Source organism: Arachis stenosperma, chromosome 10 (assembly GCF_014773155.1).
Source record: "Arachis stenosperma cultivar V10309 chromosome 10, arast.V10309.gnm1.PFL2, whole genome shotgun sequence".
NCBI classification, from domain to species: domain Eukaryota; kingdom Viridiplantae; phylum Streptophyta; class Magnoliopsida; order Fabales; family Fabaceae; genus Arachis; species Arachis stenosperma.
In genome coordinates, this window is record NC_080386.1 from 6,925,995 (window position 1) to 6,937,259 (window position 11,265).

An 11,265-nucleotide genomic window follows, 5' to 3' on the forward strand; every position below is an offset into this window, starting at 1 on the left:
TTACAAATTTTATGGTGTGGTTTATGAAAAATTAGTGCATTAGAAGTGGTTACAAATTTTACGGTAATAAATATAATAATAAATTAAATAAAACTGATAATGACTTTTAAAAATAGAAAATATGATTAATTAAAAATTTAAAATAATAAAATATTAAAGTTAAAAAATAAAAACGGACTAAAAGATAATATTTAAAGGATGAGTAAAAATTGTCTAATATAAAACATTTTATATAATTAATATAAAAAAATATTTGACATTATATAATTAAATATATATAAAAAATCATTTTACACTAATAATATATTAAAATAAAAATATTTTTTAGTTATATTTTTGTTTATTTATATTTATTAAAACTTAATTTCAATTTTAAATACATATTATTCATGATGTCTAGTAAATTTTTCACTAATTTTAAATATATTTTTTTGAATTTTTTTAATAAAATTTTAAATATTTGATATATAATTTTCGACGTTTATTTAAATATTAATCTGAATAAAAAATAACATTTTAACTAATGTTAATTAATAAATAATTAATTTGTTAATTAATTATAACCTAAATGATATAATCTTTTCATCTTCATCTAAAAGTATTAGGTTCGAGTTTTATTTTTAATTTTAGAAAAAAATAATTAATAAAGAATTAGTTTTTTAATTAAATTCAATTTTTATTTAAATAAATTTTAATATGTATAAAGTATCTATATTTATTTTGATATTTATATTTTTTATTTTGATCCAATAAACACAAATGTGCCATTAATCTGTATTTATTTTTTGTGTAAGTAAATTTTATCCCCAAATTTTTTGTATTTATTTTTGAGAAGAAAATTTAGCAAGAAAATGAAAATGAAAAGGAGAAGGAGAAGGCAGGTGAACATGAAATATGGCCTTATCCTCTCCCTCCTTGGGCGCACACCATCACCACCTTCCACCTCTCAACACCACACATCACTCCTCCTCTCCCAAACTACTCTTTCTTCATCCACCGCATTTCTCTTCTTCTTCTTGTAACTTCCCTATCATCATCAGAACCGCCACCACTCACACTGAGAAATGGAGAGCTCAAGTCTCATTCTTCCCTGCTTTCTTGAAGAAAGGCGGCAAAGATGCCAACACCATCAAGCAAGAGCTACTTCAGGCCATTGCACCTCTTGATCGAGGTGCTGATGCCTCCCCCGATGACCAGCAAACTGTTGATCAGGTTTCATTTCCTAATCTTCTACTATCTCCTTCAACTTTATTTATTTTTTATCAACAGTTTTTAGTTTTTGGATGCGGATTTTATGATTCCAGAGAAGAATACGAGTAATAAGCCCAAGTTAAATCCATAATTAATCAAAAATTGTTATTGAGCTACATTTCCTACTCATTAATTACTTACTTCAAAAAGTTTATGATATCATAAGTAGGGTTGAATCCAAGTTTTTCAAGTATTTAGTGTCACTGACCTAATAATTTAATTTGCTAATAATACATAAATAATATTTGATATTATAAAATTTGAAAACACTAAATATTGTAATTTATTGAAAATAAATTTGTTTTATTCAGGTAGGGTTGGATAGAATCGGATTGAGAGATTTAAGATGTACACGTTCAATTAGGATAGAGTTTAAACTTAAACTCTAATCTACCTTATCCATTGCACTCAAAATTGATTTGGTTTGCTTAAATTTTATATAGTTTTTACAAGCTTTTATACCATATCATAAAATTACTTATTTCAAAAACTTAAAGTGGTTTCATGAACTTTTTTTCACATTTACAAATATGTAAATTATATATGCATTATTCTTTGGTATATTTGTGAGGAAATTTTGATGTAAGTTGTTCACGAGCATGTTCATTGTTGATTGTTGGGATTTATTTCCATCTAAATAGATTGCACGCAAACTTGAAGCAGTTAATCCTACAAAGGAGCCCCTCAAATCTAATCTACTTGATGGCAAATGGGAGCTTATATACACTACCTCTCAGTCAATCTTGCAAACCAAAGTAAACCAATACTACTATTTCTATGTCATTGATAAATAATTGATTTGCCTTTTCATTTTCTGTATGCTTTCGTTATATCATATATTGAATGACAGAGACCAAAGCTTTTGAGATCAGTTACAAATTATCAAGCAATCAATGTGGATACCCTTAGGGCCCAAAACATGGAGTCTTGGCCATTCTTCAACCAGGCGCGTACCCATTATTATTGCGAAATTTAGAAAATTAGATTGTATTTCACATGTAAATGAAATCAGCATTTTCAAACTGTGTAGGTGACAGCAAATCTAACACCTCTAAATGCAAGGAAAGTAGCTGTACAATTTGATACATTCAAAATCTTAGGCTTGGTAAGTTTTATTCAGGGTTTCAATAAACGGTAATGCTAGGGAGATCAAAAAAACAGCCATAACTTATCTCATTTAGCATTTAATGAATACTAAATAAGGCAAGTTCTGATCGTTTTTGGCTAACATTTTTTTGTTACCAAACATTTTCATTCAACAAATTATGACTTAAATTATATTTTGCAATGTTAGTTCTTCATATCATTTTATCAGGCTTCTTCAAAATTTCATAGCAAATTATTAGTTGACCTCCTTAATCTTGTGAGAGTTATAATAAAAAATGTGCAGATACCTGTGAAGGCACCTGGAAGAGCCCGTGGTGAATTGGAAATTACATATTTAGATGAAGAACTTAGGTGAGTTGCCACATTTTATTTTGGTCACATTTACTTTGTATCCCACTTGGGAAAAGCAATGAAATTAAACCCATTGGAACTTTTTCTTTAGCTTCATCTCAATTTTAGCTACCTATTATATATGACTTGTTATATTATAGAGTAGAAATTAAATATTCATTCTCATGCTTGCTTGCTTACTTAATTATTATCATAATTCAAAATAACAGAGTATCAAGAGGTGACAAAGGAAACTTGTTCATCTTGAAAATGGTGGATCCATCTTACCGGGTTCCTGTGTGAAAATGATGTATTCTCAGCACTTCTATTCTCTGACTCAACTGCTTGTTGAAAATATATACAAGTTGAAACTTGTAATTTTCTGCTGCAGTGTTGCTATTCAAGTTGACTTAAAGTCTTATACCGTTAAAACCATTTTACTGTTAGCACTCTTCTTGGTGTATTAAAAAAAAAAATAATCTGAAACTAAGACTTATGAGTACATCCATGATCCACCCCCTTGAAGTTTGTTGTATTAAGTGGAGACTCTGAGTCTGAGACAAAATAAGTGGTTGTCAAATCTTGATACTTGATGTATACTATATTATTTGATTTGATTTAATATCTTATCAACTAAGCTAGGGATTCAGGAAAACAAGACAGCTTGGAAATGTGCCATTAATTAATAGGTGCTTTCAAGCGACTATGTTTTTGTGTCCACGGATCCATGTTAGTCTAGCCAATACTATTGAAGCATATGATGATAGTTAAAATTTTTTTTTTACCTTCTTAAGTGAAGGATTTAGGTGGGTTTAGGTGAATGATCAATTAATTATTATAACATTTGGTTTTTTGTCATTGTAATAATTATGACTCGTTCAATAAACCACTATTAACATAATTAAACAACTTCTAAATAATTTTATGAAAAAAAAGGCTTCCTTAGTTGGTGATAAAGAATTTTCTAATGCGGACAAATAAAAAAAAGCAATTTGCAAGCTAAGCAGCTGTTGTCAAGGAGTGCTTAAAACAAAGCTTGCCTCTAATTTTGCAACGTGCTTGCTCCACATTGTTACTAATGTTACCACGGAGATAAATCAATTTAAATCTCTAAACGTGATATATCTCATTTGCTAGAATTCAATTAATTAATTGGTGAATGCTAGTAACACGCTTACATACAGTGCTAAAGTTTTTTAAGAATAACTCTTCATGATAAAGATATCAAGTTCAAATACAATGGTATAACTCATCTACTTAATTACAATAGCAGTGATGGATATATAAAATGTTACATAATAATAATGTGGGTGTGTGAGTTACTGTGTTTTTAAGCATGGGAAGTAACTCACATGTGTAGGGTTATGTATATAACTAATTAACTATATATATTATATGGTTTAATATGTTGGAGCCTTGTCCTGCCTGTTTGAACGGTCAAAAAATATTTGAAATAGCGAAAATGAAAGCGGGCAAATTTTAATTTTGAGGCGCAACCCTCATTCTCCAAAAATTTTCAACTTGAGCCAAACAGACAACTAACAAAACAACACAAACTTTCCAGAAAATTTAAAAAAAAAAATCCCAAAATCTTCTCTCTTCTTCGTTCTTTTTTTTTTTTTTGCAATAAAAGAAAAACACTGTTCCTATGAGCTCCCTATATTATTATGTCCCTCTTCGTATTGCAATATAGAGTGAGAGTGAGAGAGAGAGAAGGAGAGAATCTTTGGCACAGGCAAGGGATAACGAAGACCCATACCCAGATCTTCATTCACGTTAATTGCCAAAGCTTTTTCTTCCCTCACTCTTTTCGGATCTCATTATGTGTAAGTTTTTCCCGTCGCATTTTACGCTCAACTAAGAGGAATAAAATTGAACTTTTTTGTTTTGTTTGTTTTGGATGTTTATGGTTTGAGCTATGAGTGGGTTTTTGTTACTGTGCATTTACTTGAAATTCTCAGATTCGGTTTCATTTCTGTTTTAAATTGTTATGAAATGTTTAAATCTTAACTGGACTTTTATAATTAGTCTAGAAATGTATGCATTGCTAGCTGAGATTTCAATTTTTTGAAAGTTTATTGATTATGATTGTTCACTTATCTCAAACATGTTGATGGTGTTAGTATAATCTAAAGTTGCAAAATCTATTGTTTGAGTAAAAAGATTGTGATAGTAAAGCTGGGGAAAAACAATGCTTTGCTTAGTTTAGTCATGTATTTTGAGGTTTATTTAGTGATGACAGTTTTCACTATGTTCAATTACATTCTTTACTTGAATCTGTCTATTTCATATTGCTCATTACCTGAATGATTATTGTCCTCAGCTATGGAATCTCTCCCCGATGCCCTACTTCAATACATCTTGTCCCATATCAGTAATGCTCGTGATGTAGCAGCTTGTAACTGTGTTTCTAAGCGATGGAAAGATGCAACAACTTATGTCAGAACTCTCTATTTTCCTCGCAACTCATTTGATAACCCCTCCAGTGGTGAAATTCCGGACAACATTGTGCAGAGAATGGTATCAAATGTTGTAAAATTAGAAGAGTTAGTGGTATATAGCCCTTTCTCCCCTTCAGGCCTTGCTTCATGGCTGTCTCTTGTAGGTCAATCACTCGCTCAGCTTGAGCTTCGAATGGACAACCTTGCTGATAACCAGGCATCACGTGAAAGTCCATCAAAGTTGGACTGCATTGGGGCAGCAAAGAATTTGGTGTCTCTAAAATTGTGGGGTGTTTTAATGATAAATTCGCCAAAATGGGATGTCTTCCAAAATCTTAGCACCCTTGAAATAATTGGTGCAAGATTGGAGGATCCTGTATTGACTGTGGTGCTTCTAGCATGTCCTTATCTTAAACGGTTGCTGTTGCTTGGATGTGAGGGGGTTAGATCAATTTCAATTGAGCTGCCATATTTAGAGGAGTGTAAGCTTGATTTTTATGGTCTGGGAAACTGTTCACTTTCTCTTATCTCTCCGAAAATTGAATCCCTTGAGGTACAAGGCTGTAGTTGGATCAGGGTCCCTGAAACCGGGCATTTGAAGAAGCTTTCAATTTCCAACAGTTCGGGTAATTTTCCATAAGTGATTCTTGTCCATATAGTTTTTTCTTACTGGCTGTGTTTTCTTGTTCTTATATTTCTTTCATCTCATGTTAATTGTTTCCAGGGAGGGTATACATGATAGATTTCGGAAACCTCAATGTTCTGGAGTTCCTGTCGATGCGGGGAGTCCAATGGTGCTGGGATGCAATATGTAAAATGCTGAAATTGGCAAGTGAGGTGAAGCATCTTTTTATGAAGGTTGAATTCACAGGGGACTTTGAGGCTCTGCAACCCTTTCCAGAGATTGATTTTGTTGAATTTTTCAATAGCCATCCAAAGCTGCAGAAGTTTGATATCCATGGAGCTATGTTCGCAGCTCTGTGCCAGAGGAACAGTCTGAAACATGTAAATTCATAATAGGCTAAATATTACTCTTCTGATTAAGTGTGCTCTTAGAAATCTTATCTAATGCTGATATTGATTCATTTTGCAGGTTGATCCTGGGTTTGTCATCCCATGTTTGGAGGAGGCTGTAATCACTGTAAGATCACCACTAAATGCTGAACAGAAAATCAGTACTCTTGAATCCTTGTTGAAGTATGGGAAAAATTTGAGGACCATGGTTATAAAGATTCTTCAAATGAAGAGCTGCCACACCAGTGCTGATGATTTTTTTGATGAGATTTGCCGCTTGAGATACATGAACCATGAGAAGGTACGAATAGAATAAAGCTTATAGAAGGCTATCATTGTTTCTTGATGCATTCATAATATAGGAAGAGGGTGATGAACCTTGTTTCACTGGCAAGGTTGTTGCCTTATGAGTTCAAATCTTAGAAATAGGCTCTTTATTTGCCTGAATAAGGTTATGGACTTACTCTCCCATTAAGTGGGTGAGTCTTGTGCACTAGTCTACACTTTTTGTTTTTCATTTTTGTATTGTCAAAAGAGACTTTTGTTGTTCATTTTTAGCTTAAGTTGGACTACTCACTGCTGAATTGATGTATGGTTCTCAATATTTCGGGGAGCTAATTGACTTTGTAAACTTCTAATGTATTGCTTTTGAACGTCATTTGGAATTATGATCTTTCTGTTAAGTTAATTTGGAGAATGATTGGATTATCATCTTTCACATGATTATCAAAAGAACATGATAATGGTGTTGCTTTTTCCATTTTTTTAAGAAAAAGGTGTTTATACTTTATATACTATCCACCATTAAACTTGACAGTTGAAACCTTTTAGAATATTACTAGTATTTTTAGGAATATAATTTTTTTAAAACTACGGTCCACTTTGTTATGACAACATACATTATGCATGACAAAAGATTTATAAAATTAAACTTTTACAAAAAAAAAGCTGTGAGTTGACAAAAGTTTTTGACTAAGAAGACTAAGATATCTGTAGATAAAAAATTAATCAATAAGATTTTTAGTTATTATTTTTATATGATAAAATCTAATTTTTTATTAATAATTAATTTTAATATTCGTTATCTAAAATTTAAAACAATTTAACGTGTATATTTTTACATTTAATTAGGTATTAACTGTTAAGTCTGTCGTATAAATAGAAATAATTAATTTTTATACTTGTTATTTAAAAATAATATTTTTTTCCCTGTGTATATAAAAATATAATTAGATATTAGCATAAAAAAATTATATTAATAGTTATAAAATTAAATCAAAATTAATTTTTTTAAAACAATTGAATTTTGATTCTAATTTTTAATTATAACATTAGCATTATCTCCAAATTATATGTAATAAATATTTGAAAGAAGAGAAATGAAAATATAAATTAAAAAGATAAGCGGTAAAAATTTAAAACTAAATAAAAAACTATGTATATAAATTTAAAATTAAAAAACTATGTATATAATAACAATAATAATATTTTTATTTAAATTATATTATTTTGTTAATTTTATTTTTTGTAAAAGAGAAAGATATTAAAAATAGAGAATGAGAGAAAAAAGAAAGAAAGATAAAGATGAAGAATGAGAGTGAGAGTAAGAGTTTGTTAATTTTGAAAGAAAAAATTTTATTTTAATTGTAAAAAAATATCAAATGACATTTTGATTTGTCAAATTATTAATATAAAATATAAATTATATATAGAGTAAAAATAGTAGAGAGAAATAGAAAAATGGAGAGAGGTAGATGAGAAAATTTAGGAAGGGAGTTTATTAATTTTGAAAAAAAAAAGATATTTTTTCTCAATTTTACTAAGAAAGTGTCAAGTGATACATTTGCTTATTAAATTAGATAGTAATATTAATATATGATACATAATATAGATATATTTCAATTTTAATTTTAATATTTCAATTTTAATTTTAATGCAATTAAAGAATGTTATTGTTCATACACTGGCCCAACACTAAGGCTCAGGTCCAAATACACCAAAAGGCCCAATCCAAAGATTGGCCTTCGTTATTCACCGACCTCCTCAAAAGAGGTCGGACTCAACACAGACTTCTTTTCAAAGAAGTCGGGTTCAAGAGATAGCTGGCAGATAACGCTTATTCAAATAAGTAACTGCCCCTAAAATCTCTCTAACCACTTCTAGAAGCCATATCCCAACAATCCCTAGATAAAGGGACGGTTATCCACCTAAAAAGGTGGCACTACTCCAACGGTGGTTATTGGATCACCACTATAAATACCCTGACACCCCTCAGGTATCTCTAAGTTCCAATACATTCTAAACTTGCTTTACCCCATGCTGACTTAGGCATCGGAGTGTCTTTGCAGGTACCACCCCCCATCTCTTGGAACACACAACTCGGAGGCGGCTCCCAGACGTAAACCAAGTCGGAGACCACACTCCTCCAGCGCTTGGGCCTCAAACAAGTCCAACCACCGTCCGGTTCTAGGTAAGCCCCGGAACATTGGCGCCGTTGCCGGGGACCTGGAGCTCAACTCTTGATAATGGCGGATGATCAATAACATAGTCAGACAACCACTCGACATGAATAAGATGCAAGCATGTTAAAAAGAAGCTGGAATATAGTTTCTATGGATACAAAAAATCCCGTAAAAACTTCTCCCAATGGGCAGAGGATATCAAATAGGGATGACGATTCTACTTCTACAGTTAAATTGGATTAAAAGAGAAGAAAGCACCGTCCCAAGGCCATTGTAGAAAGCAAACCAAAACGAACTCGAAAGCCAATTGAATAAAAGAATTTTCAATTCAGAAAATTCAATTGGCAAAAGAAGTTACGTGAAAAAAAAAAGGACGAACTCAAAAGCCAATTGAATAAAAGAATTTTCAATTCAGAAAATTCAATTGGCAAAAGAAGTTACGTGAAAAAAAAAACGAACTCGAAAGTCAATTGAATAAAAGAATTTTCAATTTAGAAAATTCAATTGACAAAAGAAGTTACGTATAAAAAAAAAAAAAAAAAAGAGGGGGAGAAAAGGGAACGTGACTAATCCCAACCTCTTCGTTAAATTGGATGGACAATGACATCTGTGCCGACTTACAATCTCAAAAAAATCCATGATACCCACTCATGGAACGGAGCAGTTGCATGTTCCAAATACATCAGTAATTGAAGAAAGAAAAGAAGGGAAAACATTGTTGATAAAAACAATGAAACCTTTCTTTTCAACTTATGCCAAAAAGTGCAGCATCAGTCCATTTGAATGCAACCCAATCCGACAATGAAGTGATGAATCCAGTTTTTTCTTCATTGGATTCACATATCAGTTACAACAGAGCAGTGAATAATACGAAAAAATTCACATGGCACATCTTTCATTGGTTGCTCACAAATTACATCACTGCCAATGAATATGAAAGGAAATAATCCTATGGTAGAATTTGATGTCGTTTGCACACCAATAAAGATGAATGTCTTCCAGGAAGAAAACTGGAATCCGATCCAAAGAAAAAAGAAAGTCGGGGTGGCAAAGGCCCAGTCTTCATTGGAGGGAATGATGGTTAGACTTTTCTTCATAGGTCGGATGAGCCGGGAGCTCACAGAGAAAATCCGACCTCTTTTGGAGAGCTCACGAATAAAAGTCCGACCTCTTTTAAAGGTCAGACTTTACAATAAGGCCGGATGAGTTGGGAGCTCACCAAAGAAAATCCGACCTCTTTTAGAGAGCTCACAAATAAAAGTCCGACCTTTTTTAAAGGTCAGACTTTACAATAAAGTCGGATGAGTTGGGAGCTCACCAAAGAAAATCCGACCTCTTTTAGAGAGCTCACAAATAAAAGTCCGACCTCTTTCAAAGGTCAGACTTTACAATAAAGTCGGATGAGTTGGGAGCTCACCAAAGAAAATCCGACCTCTTTTAGAGAGCTCACAAATAAAAGTCCGACTTCTTTTAAAGGTCAGACTCTACAATGAGGTCTAAAACCTCATTGCTCAGAAGAATCCGACCTCTTTAGATCCGACAAGGAAAAAATCCGACCTCGTTTTGGAGTCTGTAAAAAATCCGACCTCTTTCACGATCAACTCTACAATGAGGTCAAAAACCTCGAAGAATATCAGAAAGAGATTCCGACTTCTTTTAAAGATCAGGGTCTACAATGAGGTCGAAAACCTCCAAGCTTAGAAAGAAATTCCGACCTCTTTCCAAGCTTAGAAAGAAAAATCCGACCTCTTCTGAGGATTCAAGTCTACAAATAAAAATCCGACTTCCTTTAAGAGCTTACAAAGAAAAGTCCGACTTCTTTCTTAAAACCAAAATCGGACGAAGAAAGGCCAACACCAAAAAAGATCCCAACAAAGTCACTTAAGACTTGAAAAAGAACTACTACAACATACTCGACTTACTCGAAAACAATCTACCTAGATTGTGCCATGTCTACAACAAAAGGGATACTACAGCTAAAAAGTGCACCTTACTTCCTGATGCACACCTTTTTGAAGTGACAAGATCCAAAGGGTGTAAGAAGTTATAAATACAAATCGTGGTCTAACCTCATTAAGCCACTTGTACTAAAACAAGCTGGCAAGGGGCAAACCTGAAACGAATTGCAAAAATAACTTGAGGACAGTGTGACCATAATCAAACATCAATACGAAGAGGATGTAAACCCGACCTCACAACAATTTGTTTAAAACAAATTGAAAAAAGGATGGCGATTTATAAGAATGCCTCCTCGAGTCAAGAGATAAGGATCCGACCTTACTAAGTTGACACAACAAGTATAAAACAAGTTATCCGACCTCCCAAAAAGAGAGTCCAAAATAACTTGTAGAAGTCACATAGCAACAAATAGTAAGATTCAAGAATGGCATGACTGAATACTCGAGTCCGACTTTATGAAGCTCGACCTCGAGTAGGGGCACTGGCTTATCATGAAAGCTAAGTCCAAAATTATTAAAAACTAAAGGCAACATTCTACAATGATGCTAGAGCACGAAAGAAGAACGTGACCCCCTTCCAGAAGCCCGAGAGCAAACTCAGATAAGGAAAGAGCTCTTGAGACAAAGGATGGCTACGAGATTCGCCGCAAAAGACCTCATCTTGATAAGAAAAATATCAGGCTACTGAGTGCGGGCAAATGA

At 32.6% G+C, this 11,265-nt stretch overlaps 2 protein-coding genes across 2 annotated transcripts; both read left to right on the top strand.

Moving 5' to 3' along the window:
* The first annotated feature begins 864 nt into the window (after positions 1–864).
* Positions 865–3,541, top strand: LOC130954908 (probable plastid-lipid-associated protein 4, chloroplastic). Its single transcript, XM_057881679.1, has 6 exons — positions 865–1,212; positions 1,893–2,006; positions 2,102–2,197; positions 2,282–2,356; positions 2,642–2,709; positions 2,919–3,541. Exons 1-6 carry the CDS (start codon positions 895–897, stop codon positions 2,989–2,991), a joined length of 744 nt encoding a protein of 247 aa, XP_057737662.1. The 5' UTR covers positions 865–894; the 3' UTR covers positions 2,992–3,541.
* An 811-nt stretch (positions 3,542–4,352) lies between these two features.
* Positions 4,353–6,787, top strand: LOC130956339 (F-box protein At1g10780). The gene is made up of 4 exons (XM_057883376.1): positions 4,353–4,514; positions 5,012–5,755; positions 5,854–6,134; positions 6,223–6,787. Exons 1-4 carry the CDS (start codon positions 4,511–4,513, stop codon positions 6,457–6,459), a joined length of 1,266 nt encoding a protein of 421 aa, XP_057739359.1. The 5' UTR covers positions 4,353–4,510; the 3' UTR covers positions 6,460–6,787.
* Positions 6,788–11,265: the final 4,478 nt, after the last annotated feature.